At 43.4% G+C, this 25,629-nt stretch overlaps 1 protein-coding gene across 1 annotated transcript in view; it reads left to right on the top strand.

The window, feature by feature from the left end:
• Positions 1-1,415: 1,415 nt before the first annotated feature.
• Positions 1,416-25,629, top strand: part of TXNDC17 (thioredoxin domain containing 17) — a 77,067-nt gene continuing 52,853 nt past the window's right edge. Inside the window, exons 1-2 of the mRNA XM_078679333.1 lie at positions 1,416-1,725; positions 2,223-2,304. Of these exons, the coding sequence (XP_078535459.1) occupies positions 1,581-1,725; positions 2,223-2,304 (227 nt within the window). The 5' untranslated portion in view covers positions 1,416-1,580. The remainder of the gene's footprint in view (positions 1,726-2,222; positions 2,305-25,629) is intronic.

The following is a 25,629-nucleotide window of genomic DNA, read 5'->3' on the forward strand; positions in this document are numbered from 1 at the left end:
TCCGGGGTCAGCGTGCGACAGAGCAAAGCCGGGATAGACATTAATGACACAACCCGGATATAGGCAGCCAATATTTTAATAGTAGTCAATCTTTGCTGAATCTAATGTTGTTGCTGGGATTGACGACTTCACCGGAATTCGGGGAGATATCTATTGGCATCACTGTTTTGTGCACCCGTGTGAGTGTTCAGTGAAATATTTAGAACCTTCAGCCCACGTGAATATATTAGCTACAATTTCTACTTTGCACCTTTCGGGTTTCTCCGTTTGTGACACCAATATCTAACACACTCTCTCTAAACAAGCGTTCGCCAGGCAGCCGCAGCACCCGCTCTTTACTCTTGATGTTACAAGTAAAGCGCGGGAGCCGCGATTATACCAAAAGTAAAGAAATAGATGTTTGTTTCTATTTCATTACTTTTGGTATAATCGCGGCACCTGTGCTTTACTTGTAACATTAAAAGTAAAGCGCGGGTGCCGCGGTGATAGCAAAAGTAAAGAAAAAAAAGTGCCCAACAAGCACCTGACTTCCTACTGGCGTTAAAGGTTTATTATCTTCTTTATGGGGCCATCTGTTTGGACCCATAAAGAAGATAACACACCTTTTACGCCAGCAGTAAGTCGGGGAAGTCCGTCCGAATGGGACGGACTACAAAGAGAAAAGTGTACGTCAGAGGACGCTCTTTTCCAATGGCTGGCCACCGTTTACACTAAACGGTGACGGCAGCTAATGGAAAAGAAGGGCGGGGCTTAACCCTCACTAGTGAAAGTACTCTAAAACAATAAATCTCGCCAGCGAGAATGCGCATGTGCGTAGCCTACGCTAGCCGAGACCTAAAAAGATGATTGCAGCTGCTTGAGGGCACGGATGTGTTTCTGTGGAAGCACACAGCTTTCGAGGAATCAAAAGCTGTACTCTTAGAAACTAAATTCTGGACCACATCTCATCTCTGTAGTACTCCCGAAATCTTTTTGTTAATCATGTATAGTAAACATTAACTGCGTTGTCAATCCACACCTAAAAAGAACAAACAATCCTTCCACCCTCCTTCCTTACATTTGTGTTGCATCCTGACAGTACAAGAGGTTACCTAATTGTAGTGGGGCCTGGGAGTTCATTATTATGAATGAATTCAACTATACATTTCATTTTGCAAATTATTACATTTATTTTGTAAACAGACTGTCAGAAGAAAGATAAAATGCGGCAAAAATGTAACGCTAGTGTGGGGCAGCTACACCCTCCAAAGATGGCTCCTCTCGTGACCTGCGGAATTCTGTATTTACAATGGTTATACAATGCAAAAAAGTTTTTACTGGTCGTATTGTGACAGACTGGTTACAGTCCCTTTCAAACATGGCTACGTTCTGTTAATTTCTTACAGTAGCCTCCTGTTCAAAGATGGCGTATCTGACGCCAACCTCATAGAGTATCACGCAGTCGTGCTCTCCCATTGGTTGCACGTGCAGTCGCTGTGCTGAGCGCTGAAGGATCCTTGACCCGGCCGCAGCTGACTGAGTCTTGGTGGAGTCTCGTTCGTAGCGGAGCCGCCAGCGTCCTGTCAGCCTCCTGTCCTGCCATGGCCAACTACCGGGAAGTGAAAGCCCAGGGCTACGACGAGTTCATGCAGACAGCGCAGTGCTACAAAGACAAGAACGTGTTCGTGCTGTTCTGTGGTACCAAGACCGAGGAAGGGGTCAGCTGGTGCCCGGACTGCGTGGAAGGTACAGGGCGCAGAAGGCGGTTGAGCACGAGAAGTGCTCAACCCCTCCCACCCCCAAGAAAAACTGATGATTTTCTTGATCAGCAAAATGTCTTAACAGTCGCTAAGTTAGGATATCCGATGTGGAGAAAGTACTAAAAGATACACGTACCTTAATTTTTCAGTAGTGTGGAGCATGTCGCGACTTTTTAAGGTACTTTCGAAACTTCTTTCATAGAAATCTGTCCTCTGTCAGTGCTTTAAATGAGAGGTATGGAGTTCACGATTTGAAAGGGGGTGTACCTGCACTTGTCAGCACTGCTGGAATACATTTAATGGGAGAGTATCGGCACTTCTCGTGAGCAAACCGGCACTCCAAATAATGAGTACCAGCACTTCTTCTGTATTTCCATTTCAAGCGCTGCCAGCTCGCTGCATAGTATCATATTTACTGTTGTCAATGGTTAAAAAGGTGTGAGAAATGTACACTCTACTGAATATTTCTGTTTGTGTTTATAGCTGAACCGGTTATACGAGCAGAACTCCAATGTCTCCCCGAAGGATCTATCTTCATTTACTGTCAAGTCGGAGAACGAGCTTAGTAAGTGTCCTCGATTATTGATTAAGAAGTCTGCTTCAGTGTTGCGAAGCTTCATCCAGCGCATAGCTTGGCATTTTGCTGTCATGAGTTTCACGAGTATATCGCAACTATTGTGAAGTATGATAACTTAACATACATTAACAGGATCGATTACTTATGGCAAAGAGCGCGCAGTAGACCGTGTCAGCTACCTTAGTAATGGTGATCCTTATAGATACTGTTTTTAATAGTTCAGTGCCTATTTAAAAGCTTTCCTACGTCCTATTCAGCCGCTTTCATTAACCTCTGTAGGCTACAGCAGGGTGATGCAAACACCTCTGAGTATTATATACCTCACTTAAGATTCACTTACTGCTAGATGTAGCATTCTTCCGTTTCTTCTTTAAATACGGTTCCACAAAAGTACGTATAGAGTTCCAAAACGTTCCTGCGTTGAAACCGTTCGGGTAATTTTGCTTGATGTGAGTTCATTTAATAACAATGTGCTTGATCATGGTCCAGTTTTTAACAAGCATTACATTCCAATACGCATCATCACTCTAACATTCCATGCAGCACACAGCACATTCACACACTGAGCAGGTGGTGGTAAAATGGCTGGATATTAACATGAACAGGATATAACACATTTGCAAAGCCAGAAAGCAGAGCCACTGCATTTATGCGACAGGGTTTGGGCTAAATTATTTGCCAGAATTGAGTAAATTATGTGACAAGAAATGACAAATTATGTGGTGTAATGCGGCACATTTTTTGTTAGTAATACTGTAGTATTCTGTGGGCTGAGCAGCAGGCAGGCTGCTCCTGGTGGGGCTCCCCTTCACAACTCAACTACCTGTCTGGAACTATTCAACATATTACCTGCTTGAATAAAACTTTCTTTAATTACAACCTGCCTTGTGAGACCTCCTTACTACAATTACGTCATTAGTTTGTCTTTTGTACACTTCGTAACACTGTCTGGACATTTCGTGCACCTCATAAGTACCAATTTAGTACCCAAATATAGCAAAAAGCTGCATAAAGTTGACCAGTCAACCTTTTCAAAGGGCTTTATACTACATGACAACATATGTCTCTGCATGTTTAGTAAACTTGATCCGTATGAGCTAGAAATACATTTTTTTAAAATAATCATTATTGGTACATTAGCAATTTGTACATACAAAGAGCAATTATAATGTGTCGTCATTCCTTTTATCATTCTAAGTTCTCTGCATTATATGACTCGGTTCAATCTTAACTAACAGTAAAGCTTGTTACATCACTGAATCCCTGCTGCAAGCCTCTGTATGTCTGCCAGGCCCCCCAAATGTTCTCCCCTTTCTTGGTGCACCCACTACTCTTGTATATTGTAAGTTCCACTTTCCAGCACCAATCTACATCATTTTCCCATTCCTCCACTGTCGGAGTGGCCCCCCATTTCTTTGCCACATTGTGCTTGGCCACTACTGCGGCCAGTGTCAACCATTGCTTTGCATGTCTTGACCAATCATCATTTCCCGCGGTTATCAAAAGAAGCTATTTTGGTTCTAGCTGGACTTACATGCCCACCACTTCTGTCATTACTTCGGCTATTTTCTGCCAATAATTCCCAGAGTAAATTATAGAAGGTTCCCCAGACTCACATCTCCTATGACACAGTGTAGTTTTGCTACATCCCATTCAGTGTAAAACTGACCTGGGATAATATACCCTATTTAGCACTTTGAGCTGTATAAGTCAGAACCTTGCCCATATCGCCACTTCTCTTGGGCATCGGAGCACCTCTGCCCACTCCTCGTCTTCCAAGGAGCGCATATCCCGTTCCCAGACCGTCCAGAGAGTACCCATGGAGTCGGGGGCATTATTAATTATCTTTTTGTAGAGTAAGGATGTAGATTTATCCTGCAGTCGCTCTGTCAATTTCCTGTCTTTTAATGGTGAGGCTGTTTCCAGGATCTCTCCTTCCCTGATATATTGTCAAAGGGTGTGCCCTAATTGGATGTATTTAACCACTCCCCTTTCCCCATATCCTACTCGCCGGTTGATCTGCAAATGTGACATACACCTGTCATCTCCAAATGTCTCCCAGCGTCACTGTTTTAGCATGTGTTGGGAGGTGCCTACCTACTTGCTTAGCGTAGAGTTTTTCCTGCGGGCCCTTGGCTCCCATTGCCAGCCTATCAACCCTATATGCTGGATCTGCCCTATCCTCAAACATCCAACCATTCACATGCACTAGCTGAGCTGGCCAATAGTAACCACAGATTTCAGGTACTGCTGGGCCGCCTTCTTAGAGCCCTCTTTGAAGTTTACTCTGGTATATAAGAGGGGCCTTCCCGCACCACAACAACGCAGTGTGTTCTGAGTTTACTCATAGGAAAAGGGAGGGCGGCACCTCTTATGGAGTGTTTTGCAATGCATGTGACAGACGCGGGAGAGCCATCATTTTAAACATTACCACCCGGCCCATCAACGTCAGCGGGAGCATGCGCCAATGTTTCACATCTGTTGTGAGTATATCGAGCTGTAAACCCGCATTCTCTTGATAAAACTTTTGCGAATCCCATATTATGTGGATCCCTAGGTATTTGAAACCTAGCTTTTGGATGGGTACTACACATCTGGATGTCAGGGTAGGGGCTTCCCCTGCCAGGGGATAGAAGAGTGAGCTAGAAATAATTGTTTCATAATTACAATTTGCAGATTATCCAGCAAATGATGGATTATGGGGCAAATCTAGAATTATGCAGAAATTGCCACAGCTTCACAAAAGCATACGTCCAGTGCCCTTGCCAGTATATCTCTAACAGTAGAATGAAACAGGTGATTGGCAGGGCCAGAGGTGCGCATGCACAATCGTTGATATGTAAGCACACCATGGCCGGAATACTTCCAATGGGTTTTTCTACTTACGAAAACTCTTTTTAGAAGATGGCAACTAATGCACAGCCAGTATCACGACGTGATGCATTGTAGTGATTTTTATTGTTCTAATCTCACCTGATGGACGGTAAACTAAAATTTAAACAGGCATTGGAAATGCAACCGGTCTCGCATTTTTTAGAGTTGGAGCTATTGGCATTGTAAAATGGCAATGTTTTTTACTTGTGTGTTAGGGAGTGTATGTATGTGGTGTGTAGTGGAAATATGGGGGTTGGGACAGTTAGTTGTGTAATTGTGTGGCGTAAAGTTGTGTAGAGTGGATTTGTGTAGTGGAATAATGTGGTTTGGTGTGCTGTGGAATAATGTGGATAGTAATTATGTGAGTGTACTGGAATTATGTGGAGTGGGATTGTGTGTTTTTCAGAGTAATTATGTAGAATGGTATTTGTGGAGTGGTATGTAGAGGAGTTTAATGATGTGGTGTGCTGCCTTTTATGGCACACAAACGCCCAAACAATATACTTTTTAAATTACACAATACATGATCTAGATGGCCAAAGTAAAGGAATGCACTGGTACAACTTTTGTGGACGTAAAAGAACGAATACATGAATTTTTGAGTAAGCTCTCTTTCTGATGTAAATCAACCCTAAAAGAATAAAATATATACTGTTAGAAAGTGTACACGCTCACATCTCGCACTGGAGCAGGTTTTTATGTATTCACACCTAATTTCACTGAAGAATTAGTGAAAGTGGATGACTGCGATGTAGTACAAGCCATAACTGTATCTGTAGACTAATATACAGGGCTATTTTTTTATTTGAAAAAGGAAAGGAAAAGCAGGACTCTATAAATGCAATCTTTTGGCTGAAAGCATGCACAATTGAGATGTTCTTAAAGTTGCAGATACCACTCCACTGAGAGCAAACAGTCTGTACAGGGTACAACCAAAGGGTTTTGTTAAAAATAAATGACGCCGTGTGGCGGAAGAAAGGGGGAGAAGTGGAAGAGTAGGTGCGTATGACCTGGAAGGACAATGCCCTAATCTTGCATCTTTGGATATTATGCTTATGTGCTTGCAGACTAAAGTGTTCATTATTTGGTGCAGAGTTCGTTCTAATACAGATCGCCTCATGTTTTTTTATAAATATTGCATTTCAGAATATATATATATATTATGTGGCAATACCTTTCATTTGTAATAGCCTTTCTGTCTGGGATATGCAATGAAGGGAGGCGGCTGTATACACCAGGGTGATGTAAGGATCGCATCAATATGCAAGTGTATTTATTCAAAAATACACCCTTACATGTGACCCAGTTTCAGCTTTGTGCTATGCATTATATTTAAGGCTCCCTGTTTTCCGTTTTTACTGATATTTACAGATAAATACAGACAGAAAAACATTTATTTTCTTGTCTGTATTTATTTTTAAATGTGGATAAAGGTAATTGGGTGCTTTTTGAGTGATTTTAAATACACTTCGCCATTACTTCCAGGTCAATAACTGTGTGGATTGAAAGGTTAGAGGGCTATAAAAAAGGATTTTTTAGTAAAGAGGCTTAAACAGCAGTAGATATGCACAAGGCTGATACTGAAATGTGCATATTTTCATAGAAGTGCATTGATTTCTCGTCTGCGCGTGTTCAGATCACTGACACCTGGCAGGCATTCTAGCATGACTGCATATTTATTGGTTAAATAAACGTGGAAATATACCAGTTTTATTTATTTTTTACAAAACCCATAATACATATGGATAAATACAGATAAAGTTGACGAAAAATAAATATGGATAAATACAGGTGAAAATGTCAAAAAAATAAATACCATAAAACCGGGAGCCCTAATTATAATTGTGAACAGCAGACATGCCTCCTCGTCATCTGAACAGAACCTGGCAAATTAGCCCTCCCTTCGCCACTAAGTTAATTAGTCATGCCATTTCAAGTGGTCTGTGTTGTGACTGATGTAGCATCAGTGCAAGTATATACAGTTGGGGACCAAAGGAGGGGGGGGCATTGTTCGCACACTTCTATAATAGCAGCTACAGGGAGCGTTAGGTAAAATGTGCTTTCAGAAAGCACAATCCTGAGAAGGGTTGCTAAAATAGCGCGCTTTCCACCTGGAGATGTGGCACCTTCGTTCCCGTTTCCCGCTCTCCTCTCAGTGCAGGCACCCGAAAACTCTGTGGATAGATAGCATTGTTTATCAGCTCGTGCTGCTTGCAGAGGAAGTGCTGTGAGGAGTGGTGCTGGGATGTAAATACTGCCCCCCTGACTGGTGCAAGCAGTCTACAAAAAATCTGCGATTCTGTATACTCTGTAGAGGCATTAAAAAATAAAAATGAATTCAGTTGGCTAACTGCTTAGCCATGTGGCATTGATCCAGTGCGGAATCAGGGGCATAACAAAGGCCCACGCAGCCCCCGCGGTGCGGGGGGGGGGGGGCCCGTGCTCCAGGGGCTCCGGCCGGGCCTCAGAGGATCTTTGTGCGCAGCTGCTGTGAGGAGGAGTCTGCATGCTGCATTACAAGTGCCTGAGAGAGTGAGCGAAGGTAAAGTGTATTTTGATTTTATCCTAATTAAACTAAGTAAACATTGTTTGTGCCACAAATTATGTGATAATTTCTTATAGGACTAGTAAGGCTGGCAACTTACTATTTTATTTGTGTGTCTTTTGTAAAATAAATTCCAGCCTGCGGCCAGGTTGTGACCCCTATGTGAGTGAGCGTGCCTTTCCTGCCCTTCCATTTCAAGTGCTTTGCAGAAGTTCTAAGTTCTTCTTAGTGTTTCTTGTTACTCAGTTGGGTGTATTTTCTGATATTTGTGTGTTTCCCTGGTCTTTATTGCTTAATTTTGCTTGGGACAAAGTGTCACTCAGTCGTTGTAATGTCACTCATAATGACACTAAAATTATGACCATGTCAATCAATAGAGATTTGAAACCTTGGCAGCTATGATGGTGGGTAGGTGTGCGGTGCGCAGTTGTCTCCGCGTTTGCGCAAGTCCAGGTTGGGGCTGGTGACCAATTCCATTGAATTTGTCATGCAATTAAAGTGCGCGTGACTTGTGAGGTGGGGCATCCTAGGACCCATCCACGACAGAGACTGAGAAGGACCGTCCGTCACTCATAGGCCATAATTTAAATTATTACTAGAGCCCCTGCCTGCCTGGCTAGCCTTGCCCTGTCTCGCGCCTGCCTCTGAAGTTGAAGGCCAGGCCTCAGCTCTTCAGGTGAGTCCGAGTTTGTCTGAGTTCTAGGTGCTTCCATTATCTTTGTGTTACACTATTCACTTTGGTCTGGGAGATTTAAGAATGTTTCTTACCTCGCTGTGTTTTACCCCTTGTCATGCAGCCTTATATTTCTTGTTTCCCTCAATGTTGGGTTTTTGGTACTGTTCTCCGAGCGTTCAAGTGCCTTTGCAGCAGATTACTTTATGCCAACTTAGATTGATTTCCAGAATTGCCCATAGAGAAATTTTGATCTGGGATTTAGCAAGAGTGGGTTAACAAACTAGGCCTTGTTGAATTGCCTACCTTATTTTTTTTCTCTAAAGTTCCTCTGTTGGGTAAATTGTAAATGCGACAGTCAAGCATGTTTGTTTCTGTTCCAGCCTCCACCCCCCCTCCAACGTTCCATGTTGTTTTGTTTGCCTTACCACCAGAGATCTCCTGGTTATATGCAATGAAAGAATGGAGTTCTGATAGGCTGAGTTGTTGACGGTGTGCCTGAAAAGCATCCGAATAGTCCATTCTTTTCATCTCCATTGAATAACCTACCGATTGTGACAAGCAGACGATTGCTGCATTAGTAGTGACTACGTGTTGGGTCTACTAGCTACACCGACTGTTAAAATAAATAAATCCCATTTTAAAAGTGAGAGACCAGGTTCAACATTTGCTTTGTGTGTTGTCCTAAATTACCGATGAGCGCTGCTCAAAGCCTTCACCAATGTTCTAATAGTTGACGCTGACCACTACTGTTGCTATGTATTCACGTGGTGCTGTTAGGGTGTCATGCTCTCTGATCACCTGTCGAGCATAAAAAATAGAAATCCGTGCCATTGTATGGTGGATCATTTAAAGTAAAACGTCTTCCTGTAGTCGAATTAATGTTTGCGATGTATCTGTAGTTTAGCTCAGTAAATTCCTCTACTACCTCTGAGCAACTAGTGAGGAGTCCGGTCTATTGACTACAAAGCAGCTTTCCAGCCAGTTCTCATCTGGTTGTAACTGTGGGTGAATCGAATAATCGGGGAGCTTATTGATATGAACTGTAAGCAGGAACTATGTCATTCCTGTCTGTAATACATTGCAGCTTATGTTTTTTAGAGCATCAGTCTAAACTCCATTTGAATAGAACCTGAAAGTATACTTATAGTAACACTAATATAAAAAGATGTTTGGCCACTTGTTAAAATCAGCTAATAAAGCCGAAATATTAATAGTTCTTGAAGCAGCTTTCTTGAACAAAGTACCGAGGGTATTTGAACCCTGTGTGGATTGGCTCACTGAGCATTAGCATTTTGTTTATACTTGGTCCTGGTATTCCCCCCTTTGCAAAGGTTCATGGTATAATTCGACCTGATAAAAATAAGCAGTTGGAAATAAAAGTGAGTTCAGTTTTTCTGTTCACCCTTCACACGCTTTCAGAACTTACGAGATTTTTTGGTATAGATGGTTTTTAAATTGTTTTATTTAAGGATTATGGAATAAGATCACAGAAATGGTATGTGGCTTTGTACAGAACACGATAATATGATTTTTGGCATTTTAAATCTGCTGGAGATCTGGAGGTTAACCAGTAAAGAATTTCTGGGGTTATAGAAGGTTGATATTTCATTACCTTAGAACCATATTTTTCAGCCAGTAACCTGTGCATACCTTCTCTTCTGGCTGGAGTGGGCTGTGATATTGCCCTCCTGTGAGGTGGTTCTTGCAGGTTTATCTGCTAAGGGATGTAACTGCACTTTCATAATTATACTGTATACAGTGTTGCTCTTTATCCTGTGCTCCACAGCATTCGCACTTTAAATTCCTGCAACTGATTTTTTTAAATCCCTATGTTTTAGAGGGAACTGTGCCTAAGGGGCTCTTCAGTCCGGATGGCATTGTGCAACTGAAATTACAGCTGCTTGACTTAACTGTTATAACGTGTGCAAATACCTGTAAGGATGTCTTTGTGGTTGTTTTTGAACAAGAGACTTTTTTTTTCCAAAAGTTGAATGTTTTTTGAGCTCTGTTGTGAATGTTATGTATGCGATTATACTGGTTGGATTGATTTTGTTTTGGAAATAAACACAAGACTATAAGAATGACTTACGTTCTTCTATAGTGCTGCCCTTTATTATCCAGGTTTGTGCGATAAAGCTGCGAGTGTATGACTCTGTCCCCTACTAGACGAAGTTGTGTTGTCACTGTAAACTGCATCTTTTGAGCCTAATGTTGTCGAATGGCTTTTCTTAAATAGATGTTTGACTTGAGAGCATATGAACTCCCTCTAACATCAGGTCCACCTGTTTGCATGCTTGAATTCTTGCAAAACGCCCTTTGCTGGTTGACTTGCCACTTGAATTTTGAATGAAGGTTTTTTGTTGATTGTAGCTGTACCTGCGAGCAGGTACTTAAATGAATCCTCATCCCTTTAGTCCACTCTTATGTAGTGCAATTCACTTCACATGAATGTAGAGTGGCGTGATGTCTGTTTCCAGCCACATACAACAGTTGGGCTTTGACCTGATTTCAGTGCCTGCGGTTTGGCTGGTCATGGCACCACAAGTTGCCTGAGCACTTAGAGAATTTTGGCATCATCCCACAGATCATTGTCCTGACCAAGAGACTTGTGATGCCTTTTTAAGGGAAGACCATTCTATCCACGATGGAGAAGCTGGTCCGGTGGACAAGAAAAATCCAAAAATATACAGATAACACAGAATAGCAAGTGTCTGGTCTGTGCTTCTCATCGCTCAATAGCGTTTAGGAAGAGTAGCCTGTGTATTACACTTGGAACACTATTCCCTAGGAACTATCCATCCTTCCTCTTTTGTCCCAAGTAGGGAACCCCTAGCTAAAGTTTACATTTCGGATATATAGCTCTTTAAATGTAGCTTGTTGGCCATAATTCTGAACAAGGCTCAGAGCTCCAGAAATCTTGAGCCCAAATGTCCAGTTCTGAGTTGTCCGCCAAATGATTGGGATACTGGTACCTGGGATACAAAATAAACCCTGGCACTTAAGTAGTCTGTTGAGAGCGATTGGCCACCCCATTTGCTCATGTAGTCCATACTGGTAAAACCTAAACATAGGGAGCCTATTTCTCAAGTGTACTGGCACTTTAACTGCAAGATACAGTAATCAACCTCCTTTTCAAAAACTCATTGTGTTTTAATTATGTTAAATTTGTGTCCTAATTTACCACATCACAACAAAGCCTGCAACTTTTTGATACAAAGAACGGTTTTGCTGGACTTGTCTGGCATCTGTCTTTGGACTCTTTGTATCTGTCCTAAAAGATTGGGTGGTTTGATGCTGTGCATGTAGCAGTGGCGTAACAAAGGCAACCGCAGTCACCGCAGTGCGTGGAGGCACCTGAGCCCCAGGGGGCCCTCTCAGCACAGTACCGTGGCCTGTCTGCTCCTGGGTGGCCCCCTCAATATGCTTTGCAGGGGGGCCCCCTCAACTTTCGTTACGCCACTGTGCAGAATAATTATAAATTTGGCTGAAGGGCTTTCCTTAGTATGTGATTTCCTCATCGCAATTTGGCCGGCCGGAACGGGAGCGCTCGGAGGGAGGAGGGTTGGGGGGGGGGGGCGGAATGAGCGCGGGGAGCTACACACGGAGCAAGGTTACCTGCGTCCATGACATCAGTGGCTTGTTAACATTCAAAGCACACCAGTGTTTACGGCAACCCCAATCAAATCTCTTTGCTATTCATTACATCGCAGTCTGCTCTGTGGTCATTCTTTATCCACCGCCTCGGGGCTCCCCATGCAGCTCGCACACCTTGGAAACTCAGAGTATGTGCTGCCTGGGATGAAGTATGGCTGCACTTGATTCCCGTTTTTTTTTCCTTCACTTGTGACATTGTGTAGGCGCCTTTCCGATTGGTTCGCATACAGCAAGCTCTCATTGGCTGGAGCTATTGTAGACTCGAGCAATGGAAAACTGCTTCGCTAGGCGAAAGATTGAGATGTTTCATTTACTTGTGAAGATTGTGCTATATTGGGACATGTTTTTAATAGGCACACATCCAGCTAACTCAATTGATCAGATCAAGGTTTGAAAGTGAAAAATAATGGCTGGACTCCTATGTCAAGAAAATACATGGGAAATAATATACACATTGAAAGAGAGATTCTAGTGTTCGTCCTCTGATTTGACTTCGAGTATTAATTATGCAGCAGAGTGGTATACATTTAAATGCCTCTATTTTGCATTGGCACCAGATGGAAGGTGAGGATATCTTCCCAGACAGTGGAAGTGTATTACCTGCATTCCAGTGGCTGGAGTGCAGCGACGTGTTTTTGTAAATTATTATTTATACGTTGACACAGAGAAGGGGAGACCAGCGAGCACCTTATAAAAGCTCTGGAGGTTAAGTAAACACATTAAAAAAAATCTAATTGATTCATGCACTAAATCCATTCCTCCAGAGAACTGCATTACAGTGTTAGAAGATTTGAAGATGCTGTGTGTGTAGCATGTTCCAAACTGGACCATGCTTGCTGGTGTTCTGTGGAATTGCAAAATATGCCCACATGACATGCTGCAGAGAGTCTTGTAGTGCAGTAAATATTAAATGATTAATACGTACATGCAAAAGGGATGTTTGGAGAGAAGCATGATCTCTCTTTGTTGCATAGCAAAGCATGTGAGGAGGTTTGGACGTAAGACTTTACGCCTTAGTTGGATCCTGCATGAGAGCAGTTTCCAGTTCATTGTGTGGTGCCTCATGCTTTGACAATGCTTGCATGTGATACATCATGCCTGTTGAATGGGCTCTGGCGCAACCCCTAAAGTTCTGACTTTTAAGATAGGGCAAGGCACCGATGGTGGGACTGTGAGCAGTGTGGAAGGGACAGTTACTGCTGTAGTCACTGCTGTAGTGACTGCTTTTAGGCCTGATCACACTTGTAGAGCAATAGCCAAACAAGATATGGCAGGCTTGTATTTTGGCTCTGCCAGTGGTAATTGTTTTGCAACTCAAAGTGCAGTGACAAAATCAAAATACGAGTGCACCTGCACCAGATAGTGGTAACATTTAGGTCCCTAGCAGCCAGCTACAGTTGTCTGTGTGAAACCTAAACAAGTCTTTTCAGGTATGCAGTGATGGGATATAGCACATCCAGTCAGAACACTGAGACCTAAATTCTCCTGGGAAAGCACAAGAATAAGGCGGAAAGCCTTCAAATCAAGAGCAGACACCTGAGATAGACAGCAAATACGTCCAGTCACAAGCAACAACTGACCGAAAGCTACCTCAGTCAGAATTACAAGCAAAGTTTCAATACTGCATGTGATACTACAGATGGTGACAGTGGGGGCAAATCTACCAGGTCAGTCTTGGTGGACTTTGTCCCCACAAACAGGCCACAAAGTTTGTGGATCACATGTGGAAATCAATGTGATAGCACATATTTCCACATTATTTCCAGCACCACAGGGGTCAATAGGACATTTCTTATAACTCTACAGTAGTTGTGCACCAAGAGTCACTGATAACTGTGGTGTCAGTACCATACTGGTATAATTACATTACTGATAATGTGTGGTGTAGTATCCTGTGCTTGGCCGGGAGGTTTTCTATCAGAGGGCTTACAATTAGCTGTTGACACAGGTACTCACAAGCAGAAATGTCTTTGCTTGCGTCATATGTCCTAATGGTACTGACAGCTGCTGCATTTACACCGACCCATTTTCCTCCCAAACATTTTGCCTCGATTGGGTTGTGCCATTAAATATAATGGGTTGCCCTGTGTCTCGCAGAACCTGGGTATACAATGTATAGGCTCAGAGCTGCTTCTTGCAGCAATTGCATTTTATTTATCAGCTTAGAGTTTAAGTTTCTCCTCTACTGGGGCAGCGTGCGAGTAGGCAAGGGGAACAGTCCAATCAGCTTGTACTGGCGGTCAGCCCCAGAGATGAAGACGTCTAACCCGTAAAGGGACGGTGCAAGAAGACCCTGGAACTCTGTGGAGACTACTCAGGAGGGAGGAGCGACGCACCCCCAGCGTCACCGGCACCCACCGTAATAACGGATCTGAGGGCATGGCGAGGAACGATTCCAGGTATATGGGCAAACGCTTGGAACATCATCCAAAGTACTCCCAGCAAACACCTATTACTAACCCCACTACCTGCAAACAAATGTAAGGTGATGCCACTGTGCAGCGCTCGCACCCGCCCTTGGGCGGGAATGGCCAGAGGCCAAAGGTCAGGCAGCAGGCATAATGGCTGCATATCTAGCACCCCATTGACCTACCTCTGGGCGCTAAAGGTTTAATGAGTGGCAGTTGTGATAAATAGGTGGATGTGCCTAGAAGCACCAGTGGTGTATGCGCTACATAAAGTTTTGCTGCTGACCCCTTCAGCTTTGGCGTGTTGCTTCCTGCTCAGGGGCAGGTGTGTCTTTCAGCGCCTTGTTGATGTAGGAGACTCGCATCACTTTTATAGCTTAATCTTATTTTATATTTATCAGGGAGTCCAAGTCCACAAGGCTCTGTCCTAACAGCAGTTTGTTTTAAGTCTGGATGTTCTCTTCTAATTTCATTTAATTGCATGCACAGTGATCTAATTTAAATATTATCTTGCTGCACAACCATTTCCCGTAGCAGGAAAGCATTAACCCCTTCGGTTGGCCGACACGAGCACTCCCTCCTTGGGGCTGGGCACGACCGTTGGCCGACGCAGCCCCGCCCACCCTTTAGAATGCCCGCACCGCGGCGGAATGTTCGCTGCGGTAAACGGGGTAAGGAATATTTCACACATTCATCACAGTTCTTTCAAGTCTTGTTCCAAAGAGAAATCTGGGACGTGTGATGATGCAACACAGCCGCACTAATCTTGTACCGGGGTTCCCCATATGCTGAAATCTGCGGCATTTCATGGAGTTTTTAGACAACTCTGTAGAATTACGTGGAGTAGAACTCTGCTAGTTCCTCCCACTCCTACACAACACTAAGGACAACTTCTAATTTGGTAAATTCATTGTCAAGTAACCAACTTTACTTCCAGTAAAGCAGTTTTCTTTACTTTTATGTTTTTTTCAATATGCAGTCCAAAACACATATTACATATACATTTTTTTTTTAAAGCATATACATTGTGAGGATGTACAAATCCTGGTGTACATATACACAATACATAACACAATGAAACAGTGTAAAATGTCCAAATTTAAAGTTCAGAATATACTTTTATCCTGCTGTCTATCATAGGGTAACTGACGCAGGACATTAGACCTTGATGTCGACGTTTCAACCCTATGGTTATGGTATTAACTGCACATCACAGCGGGTCTTCCACAGGACTACAATGATGAACAAAAACGGGGGACAGCCTTCTAATGTTGCAATTCAAACAAAAAACACACAATCAATTTTCTGAAGAATTATCATCATCCCCAGTCGGGGTTCACTAAGAATGTTTCCAACTCCTTTCAATATGTCACTCAATGAGCCATATGGATTAAATTTGAATAGATTTCGAGGTACAGCTGCAAGCTGGTCCTCGTCTTGGGTTGTGGGTAAAGAATCTAATAACATTTTTTAGATGGCGTTTCATCTTGTGACTGATGGCGGCTTTGCATAACCTATATTATTGTTAAACCTGTTCTGCGTCACCTCGCATTTCCAATCTCGAAAATTAGAATTTACTTCAGAAAGGATGACATTTTGACTACAGTTTAGCTCTTTTTCTTTGTTCAACTTTCTTTGAAGCTTAAGCTCTTTAAGTATTTTTGCGAAGGACGTATGTTGACTTTGTCATAGTACTGCCTTGTTGGTCCCTCGAGCTTTGTTTGACTTTATCTATGTGTGCCTGGCAGCTCCTTTCTACTTCTACCCACGGGAGAAAGTTGTATAATGCTCTAGAAGGGCTGACGGACAAGGTTGGCAGGCAAGTCAGGCGGGACAAAGGAGTAAGCGAATGATACTGAAAAGGGTGCAGGGTGGGGCACAGACTCAGCAAAAAGAGACCAACAAAACCGTCCCAGCCCCTTGCATAGTTAAATTATGATATTCACATGAATATGTAATAGCAGCTGTGCATATGTTCTCCTACAGCAAGTAGTTGTATCGAAATGCTAAGGAAGTACATTTGGTATCAGTTGTTGACTAATATTTGTGAGCTGGTGATTCATTGGGCGTTGATGTATTCTGAGATGTTTGGATAGCTGTTGTGCATCTTATTTGTAGAGCTGGATTCTACATGTCATCTTAAGTGATTAAAGGTCTTTGTCCACGGTTCCGCCCATCATTAAGTCTTCACCTCTCTTCAGGACACAGGTTATCCTTGAGTTGCCCCAGTTATGCAAACACATATAGCTAGGCAATGCTGTTCTGTACTACTTTTCACACCATTATGTTCTGTTAGGTACTTCCCATACATATTCAAACTGAGTTGTCTATCAGAAGAGGATAGTGAGAGATATTGATCCTGATATTGATCCTGAGAAGGCCTTGTGGAATTAATTGGGGCCTTGCGGCTAAAGCTGCTGATCTTGGAACTGGAGAACCAGGTTAGAGTATTGTCGTCGGTTCAATATCCTGTGATTCTGGTCAAATCATGTATTTTCCCTTTGCCTGAAAATATATGTAATGTATTCTGGTGCTCATGTAAAGTTAAGTGCTAAAATGCCCCTGAGTTAGTTTGCACTATATAAAACAAATGAATATCTGAGTCTGAGATACATGTGCCTTATGGAGCAATAACAAATGGTGATGATGATAAAAATTAACTTTAAAAACAGAACATCTGCCTGCTAGTGTACTAAGGCCCATATTATAAAGAGATACAAAAGGGGATGATGGACGGAGCGTTTGAGGAAATCAAACACTCACCCCCAGTCAACTGATCTGGGTTTAATCCATCACCATTCTTTAGCCCACTCAGCCACCCCATTTCAGACATGGCCATATGCAAATCAGTCTGACCCTGTGCCTCATGGAAACAGTCCAGCCCGAACTGCCAAGCCCGGTCTTCCATGGACCGGAAACAAGCATCCTGGGACCGGTTTCGGATTCATAATCCTCATCAGCCAGGCTATCTTGAATCCAGTGGCCAAGTGAGCAAGGGACTCATGTCTGAGCATTCCCTGCCAATTTAGGGCGAACTGGGGTTGACTGGGGGTGAGTGTTTGATTTGCTCAAATGCTCCGTCCATCATCCCCTTTTCTATCGCCATATTATAAAGAGGGCACATTGTTCCCGTTTGTGCCATGTTACACTTTCAAATTGGTGTAACGCAAGAAGAGACCACGCCATATTATTGATCAGGTGGTGCTCTCAGGGCAGAGGTGAACTCTTGCCTGCCCTGGATGCAGAGCATTAGTGAAGACTGTTTAAAGCAGCCGGTTAATCTTTCACTGTGCAAGCGGCACCCACCTACACATCAATAGGGGACAGAATTCCCCAACATGAGGGAATGTCCTCTTAAGTACGTACCATTGCCACATATGGACTAGAGCTATCTGTATAACCGAAGGGGCCGTACCAGCATCTTTGGCCCTTTCTGTAATGTTGCAGTGTCCTGGGTGCAAAAAATAGGTGCACACATGTGTGGCAGTCCAGGGAAGTGTTTGTCATGTGGCCGCAGATGGGAAGAAGGAGAATAGATCGTGCTTGTATTTCAAAAAAGTAATAAGAATATTTTGTATGTTGCCGGCTAGTATTTCCTAGTTGTGAAATTGTTCTGCTGTATGCTATGGTAGTTCCATGATATTGGCATGTACCTGTATATACATTTGTTTTCAAGTAATAAACAGTGGTTTTTAGCTGTTACTCTTGAGCACAGAAGAGCTGCTGGGCTAGTTTGGAGTTCAAATTAATATGCATATACAACTCATGTTAGTTGTAGTGTATTCCCAAAAACCGAAATATTGCAAAATCATCTTTTTTTTTTTTTTTTAAATCCATTTTTAATTAGTTTTATAGTATTGAACACTACAAAGATGTTAAATGAACAGGCACACCTTTATTTAAATGTTAATACATTTGAAAAGTTTTTTATCGATGCATTTATTTACTATTTTTTACATAGCGCTATATATTCACTATGGTCTTTCTGTGATTGCCTCTAGATGTGCTACATTCAGGTTGCACATTATGTCCTTGTTCAACAGTAAATTAATTCCCTTGAGTCAATCCAGGCTTACCAAAACTTTCGTGGAGAGAAAGCAACAGCAAAATTGCAATTTTTTATTAGTTTGTGAAAAATTAAGGTAGGTGACCGTCTGCTAGTTTAGACAAGTTGAACAAAAACATCTGGCTTACCTCAACCTCTATCAACGGTAAACCTAAAAAAAAAAAATGAAGGCATAGCAGATGGTGTGGGTGACAGTCTCCCACAAAATTTCAGGCTGTGAGGTACCCATAACTTGTCTGCAGTCTCGTAGCACTAGAGTGTGTGTGCAGGATTCTACATTTAACTCCGAACTGGGAGCCCAGAATACCAAACAAACCAAACTAAAGAGCAGGATGAAATTGACATTAGATGGGAGGTCCACAGCATCTGATTTAAAGGATTCTTTTTTTTTTTTTTTTTTAAATAAAACCTTTATTGTGCATGAGCAGCGTACATATACGGGCCTACAACCACCTGGCCGGCCTCGAAGCAGTTATCAGCACATCCGCAAGTAATAAAACAACTCAACAGTCCCCCCCCGTATTAAAGACGACAATATTTCAAAACAGCACGTAGGATTAACGTGACCATTGAGCTACAGGATTCACCGTGGTTAATTTTATTATTAGAAAATAAGAAGGATCAGATGCAGTATAAGCAATCGAGAACAAGGAGTGAGCAACACCCGCAACAGGATATCAACAGACCAATTAATCATAATCAAGGTATAGTCGCTAGAGAATACTTATCAGGATGAGTAACACATAATCATATTTCGCACCAATCATCGCCCACCCCACGAACAAGGAGTTACCGTAACAATAGGTACAGAAAACACATGAAGCAAAAATGGCAAAAAGCGCAGTACCCAATCAGCACCCTGACCCAAAAGGAAAGAGAAACTAAAGAAGAAAAGGAAAGAAGAAGAGACAAAAAGGGCCATAGAAACTGAAAAAGAACAAAACTAAAGAGACCCCCTCCCTACTCCCCACCCTGCACCCCTGCAGAGGCTATGGCCTAACCCCCTCCTAGCAGCGTGCCTGTCGCCCATGAAGAATACCCGAAATTTAGTCACAGAAAGAGAAGGAAAAGATATTGTATAAAACTGGAGGAGGGCCATCAGTACAGGTTCCCGGCCACCCCTTCCCGCAAAAGCCCAAGCCCTATAGTCACAGCAGCAATCAAGCGAATCAATCGGTGATGGGGAGAAGTACCAAAACACTGCACAAATAGGCGTATCAAAAATAACGCGCGCCCCTCACCCCCGCCAGCCACCAAATGCCAACATTACCGGGAGACAGCTCAGCCCTGGCCAGACCTTTCAAGTTCCTTGAGGCATGTCTGCCGATTAATTCTCATTGCAGCCAGTGGAGAAAAACAGAGTGTCCAAGCAAAGACGAAGAGCAGCACAGACATACAAAATGGACGCCGCTGGCCATCAACAAGAACAACAGTACCTATGGCCACCTTCTTTGCGACAGTCTCAGTGCACGTAGACCACATCGGAAACTCAAGGACAAGGGTGGAAGAAGCAGGCACAGGAGACAACCGCCACCGTAGACAAGCACGGGGCGACGGCAGCAGTGTAGGGCGCGAAGCAGCCATCGTCTGTTGTAAAGGGAGACCATCAGGATAACTCAGGCCCACGGATAGCTGTTCATAGTTCACCGCACATTCCAGCAGCATATGTATCCCTCCGGGGAGAGGGGCAGCTACGGCGCAGCCTTCAACAACAGTTTGGGGCCGGTCCCCAGGGACCAGGGGGCAATCCGACCGTGTGTGCCCCAACGGGAGCGCAACACCATCCAGCTTCTTCCCCAGCAAACACGAGTTATGCTCCCATGCAGATCGAAAGTCATAAATAGCAGCAAGGATATCGCCACAGGATAGCGTAGTCCTGGTCTCTTGTATCGCGGCACGACGTGGCTGTGCATACTCTCCCTCCTGCCCCGATGGCTGGCACCCCGATGGGTGCCAGCCGGAAAGTCGGGAGCGGCCCGCAAAAACAGGGCCGAACCCTGTGCAGCGTCGGAGCAGCTAACTGACGCGCTCCGCAGGCATATTATTCGTCCTGCAGGCCAGCGTTTCGGGGGGTGATGCACCGTCGCGCTACTTGCTAGTTAGGGCGTCTGTGGCAAAAATCCAACCGATGGTTCCTGCACACCAACGAATCGATTCCGCACCAGTGCAAATGATCGCTGTTGTTGTCTTCACCCGGCCATTTTCTGCAGCCTATGTCCCGCCTCCAGGGTCTTCAGGGCCGCTGACTGCCCTCGCAGATTTCTCCGGTTCTGGGGCCGACAGGGATATCAGGGCCGCGCCATCGGCTGCAGCGCTTCTTCCCCAACACAAAGTATAGCGCGATGTCAGGATGATGTGCAGGATAGTCGTGCGGGGCTCGGAGGTTCACGGAGCCGGGAGCCTACGCGTCCGCTCCGGTCGCCATCTTGGCTCCTCCCGATTTAAAGGATTCTTGCTGAGAACTGAAGCCATAAGGAAGAGAAGAACAAGGTGGGACAGTTCCTAAATTCAGACAAGAGAGGCCCGCCATGAGTATCGGAAAGTATTGTGTGCCTGGGGATTTGTCGCAGCTGAGAGAAGAGAAAGTGGTTGAACAAGAAGCACCCACCCTTGCAAACTCTGCTGGTGCAATGAGATGCAGATTGTGCTTGTGAAGGCTGAGAAGGGGCAGACCCCTTGGACGGTTGTGCTGGGCAATTGCACAAACTGTAAAGGTCTTAAAATGGTTCTGCAGTCGAGTCAAGGCCAAACCAATGATCTGGCTCGTACTTCAGAGCCAAAGTACATGCAGAATCTTCAAAATATTTGGGATGCAAATTTCACAAGCAAAATGTACGAACATGATAAAGATTTTATATTGTAAGAAGTGTTTCATTAACATATGGTAGTGTTTTCCCTTTTCTATACAATTAGACCCTAGATTGAATGGGTAATCAGTTATCTAAACACCTAGCCCAGTTTGCTTCTTGATCTTCTCTTCCACTTTCGGTAAGGAGCCATGTGGCACTAGTGAAGATGGTTGTGCTACCCCAGTTATTGTATTATTTTGAAAATCTTCACCTGCTCATCCCTTGTTCCTTCTTCAGACACATCTCTCGTCTGATTTGGGGACCAGGGAGCCACCTTTGAGCTATTACCACTCTAAAGCTACCTGTGACTACTGGTAGATTAGACCTTCCGGACTTAGAATGCTATTATTTAGCTGCACAGCTCCTTTGGTGGCTCACTGACTGTCTGGCCGCCTGCCAGTATAAGACAGGGTGTACCCGTAAAGACTTTAAAGAGGCATTACTGCACTACTCTGTTTCCTACTGGCCATTCTACCCAATGCTACCCATGGGTATCCTGCACCGCTTTCCCTTGCCTGACTAAAACCAGTAAACTTTCTAACACAAAAACTCTACGTTTTTCCAATACCTTTGCTAGGCCTCCCCGCTCGCACAGGATGGCTTCACTCAGGGCAACTCCGTCAGTGGCATGCTGCAGGCCTCTCAAAATTGGGGTATTTGTTTGTTGACTGTGAGCTACTAGATATCCAAATCCTTATGGCAGACTAGAATCTTCACCCATGCCCTATTTGTGAAATGCCCTATTTCATGTCTGCCCCCTTGGCCACCCCCCCCCCCCCCCGCCCCACCCCCCCATGAATTGTGTACTAGATGCTCTACATCATAGGACCTGGCCGTTAACCGAGAATGTGAGTGTACAGAGCTTTCATGCAACACGGGGACCGCTACCAGTCTTCTCTTCTTACTAACTGGGAGACTGGCATGGCCAAATCTCTGCACGGACTGGGCTAAAATATTGAAGTAGCCCCACAAAGTATCCCACAGCTCATGTGTTACGTACATTCAATTTAATGTTCTGAATTGAGCCTAACTTAACATCTGCCCGAATTAACAAAATATACCTGGATGTCGCAGTTGCATGACCCGCTCTATCCAATTAGATGCCAATTTGCTTCATATTCTTTAGTCTTGCCCCCCTCTCGTTTCCTACTAGCTGAGAGTTCTGAAGGTGCTGTCGACCCCGATGAGCCGAGTACTAAAGAATTCCCCAGAAGCAGTCCTATTGGTTGTATTCCTCCACCTCAAGTTCGAGAAACCATTGACCAAATTCCTCGACCTGGCTCTTCTTCTAGCAAAACGCAATATTGCACTGCTCTGAAAGGATTTGCTTCCTTCGCTTATCATAAGTTGGACCAAGGTCTCGCTCTCTTGGTTTTGATCTGAGAGCACCCTGTTACACAGCGAAGAATGAGCCGTTCTGATGAAATATTTTATTGCACAGGCGTGGGAAAGGTGGTGGGCTTTAAAGACTGCACCAAGAATGATACTCCCCCACTCCCCCCTCACCCAAACCCCCATAATCCACCCTGACACATGCACTCGCTGTTTGTTTATGGTAATTGTTTTTGCAACATCTTGTCAACTACTCAAGGCAGTGCTTTAAGGGCGCCTATCTCTGACACACTGTCATGATTGTCCCTCTAAAACACTCTCTTTTAAGCACCACAGGGTTCCATGCTCTGCTTCCCTACGCTAATAGTTAAAACCGCTTCAACTGGGGTTGGGGATGGACAGTTTATTATGGGTCAGTTTGTTACAAAGAAAAATATAAAAATAATGTGCTAACTATTCATAAATACCGCAGCACTGTTCTTCTGTAATTGTATGAGGGTATCCTTTGCTACATACATGGCTACTATGCTATGTAATCGTTTTTGGCATACAACAATAAAATCCTTTTAAAAACACATGGTAGTATTTCAGTTTAGCGCATTAGATCACAACATTACATTGGCATTTATCTGAATGAAAGTTTCTAAACATGAACTTTAAAACATTCATTAACCCTTCCTCTTGACTACACCAGGAGTAAACAAAGTGAACCAATAATCTGGTGTCCCTTACATCATGGCCAATATTATTGTTATGGATGGTGGAACATTCCAGTCACATACATGTGATTTGTTTGTACACAGTCCATCTTAAACTGAATTACTTGAAAGTGCGCTCAAATGCCACTATCAAGTACATTAGACACATGAAGTAAATTGATTTGACTAAGATTACACAATTTAGTTGTGCAGGAAATTCAAGATTTGAACCCAGGCTTCCCGGTAATATTTAGTGCTCTTAAACCACCGACTAGATTAATTTATTTTTCTCGATCCCCTTTAAAACCAGACGACCGAGTTTTGTACAATTCTGTAAAATGAATAGAATACTGTATTCAATACAGATCGCAGGTTAATCTGACACAATATCTTTTTTAAAAAAAAGGTCCACAATGAAAGTAAGGGATGGCAGGACGCCATATGCTAATATCACTACCTTTTAGACTCTAGACGTGGCGAACCCCTGAAACGTGGAGCCAGGCTAGAGCCTGAAGCCTGGCTCAGCTCAAGATCCTGTTCAGAACCTCGAGCCCATAACGAGTCGAGCTTTCATGTGGCTTCTTCCTGGCTCCTTCCTCTACCCCGGATGTGGCTTTAGGACCAGAGCTGCCAATTTTGCAACTTGAGAACCAGGTTTGAGTCATGGCATCCGCGCACATCCTGTGATTCTGGGCAAACTACTTAATCTGCCTATGCCTATGAACAATGAATGTGACCTTGTATAATGTAAGTGGTACTCGTGTAAAGTGCTCCAATACCTTTGGGTTAAGTTCACGCTATATCAAAACTGCAGAAAAATGCACAAAGACGTAAAAACAAGGCCTTAACATAAGGAAAAGACGCATACCCATTTCTTGGCTGATTTTTACAAAGTGAAATTACAAAACTGGGATAAATCACGTCTTTCCTACTTCAATTGTTTGATCCATGGCCATTATTTTACTTCACCAACATTTTTTCCTTTAATGCGTATGAAAGCACTTACAAGCACTTATCCGTGAGATCTCAATACCAGATGTACAAAAATCCATTGCATTTGATTTAATATGCTTTAATGTATTAACGTCAGTGCTTGACATGTTGAAGAAATACACTTCTCTTGAATTTCATCGTATGTTATACGATGTTTGTTAAATGATTTACATAGCGAACCTATTAGGGCTTGGCTTGTGCACGGGCTAAAAGATCCGAGCCAGACCCTTGGATCAGCTCACCTTGTTAATCTGTTGGCTCACCCACCTTGAAGCTATTCCATGCAGAGGTTGAAGTGCATTTAAAAAAGTATGGATACTTGCCTTCGTACGTGGTCAGTGAGCGCAAAAGTGGAATCAAAGGAATGGCTAAAAAGAGCAAAATATTGTAAAACTATTTTGTTGATCTCTCACCTTCAGACACACATAAAATAACGCACAACTTAACTGAAAAATAAATGCAAGTTAAACTAATCAGTGGAAAATGTTCTATTGTAAAGTTATGAAACCTCTATTTGTTAATGCGTTCACTACAGATGTATGTGTGTGCAACCAGAGGTCCACAGAACTGAATCCTGTTTGGTGCAGCAGGGAAAAGTGACTTGTGTATTTTTAGGACTAGAAGATCCCCGAAAGCACTGTGAATGTTTGTCATTATTTTAAACGTGCATTACACACAGTATAATATTGGCTGTTACTAAATGCACATATAAATTAAAGATAAAAAGTACTTCTAAATTATAGATATTAGTAATATACAGATTATTCCTAGTGCAAACATTTTTTATAACTGTACCTTAAAAGCACACCCCGTAGCTCAGCTTGGCACACCCTTGCAGTACTTATCAAAAAGAAAATATTTCGTTATCAGGAAGCTTTAAGTGACTCCCATCAATTCGCGGCTTTACTGGCTCCAGAGCAGCCTTTAAGTTTGCTGATTGTCACATTTCTTTGGGGAAGCAGACATTCTAGCTAGAAGGCTTCTTTCTTTTTAGCGGTCTTTCCCTCCCATGTCCTGGCACACCGCCCCAGTCCGGGGGCTCTGTATCCTCTTGTGCAGGGGGAGAAATGTGTGGGGGCAAGTTCCAGACAGCGCGGGAGGAGGGATGTAGTAATGACGTACACATACACTTAGGTTCCGAGTTTTTTATTCCAGGTAAAGGGACGTTGTAATTACATTTATATAGTGCAAAGTGCCCCTGACGAGGTGTCGCATTGC

This window comes from Lissotriton helveticus, chromosome 3_1 (assembly GCF_964261635.1).
Source record: "Lissotriton helveticus chromosome 3_1, aLisHel1.1, whole genome shotgun sequence".
NCBI lineage: Eukaryota > Metazoa > Chordata > Amphibia > Caudata > Salamandridae > Lissotriton > Lissotriton helveticus.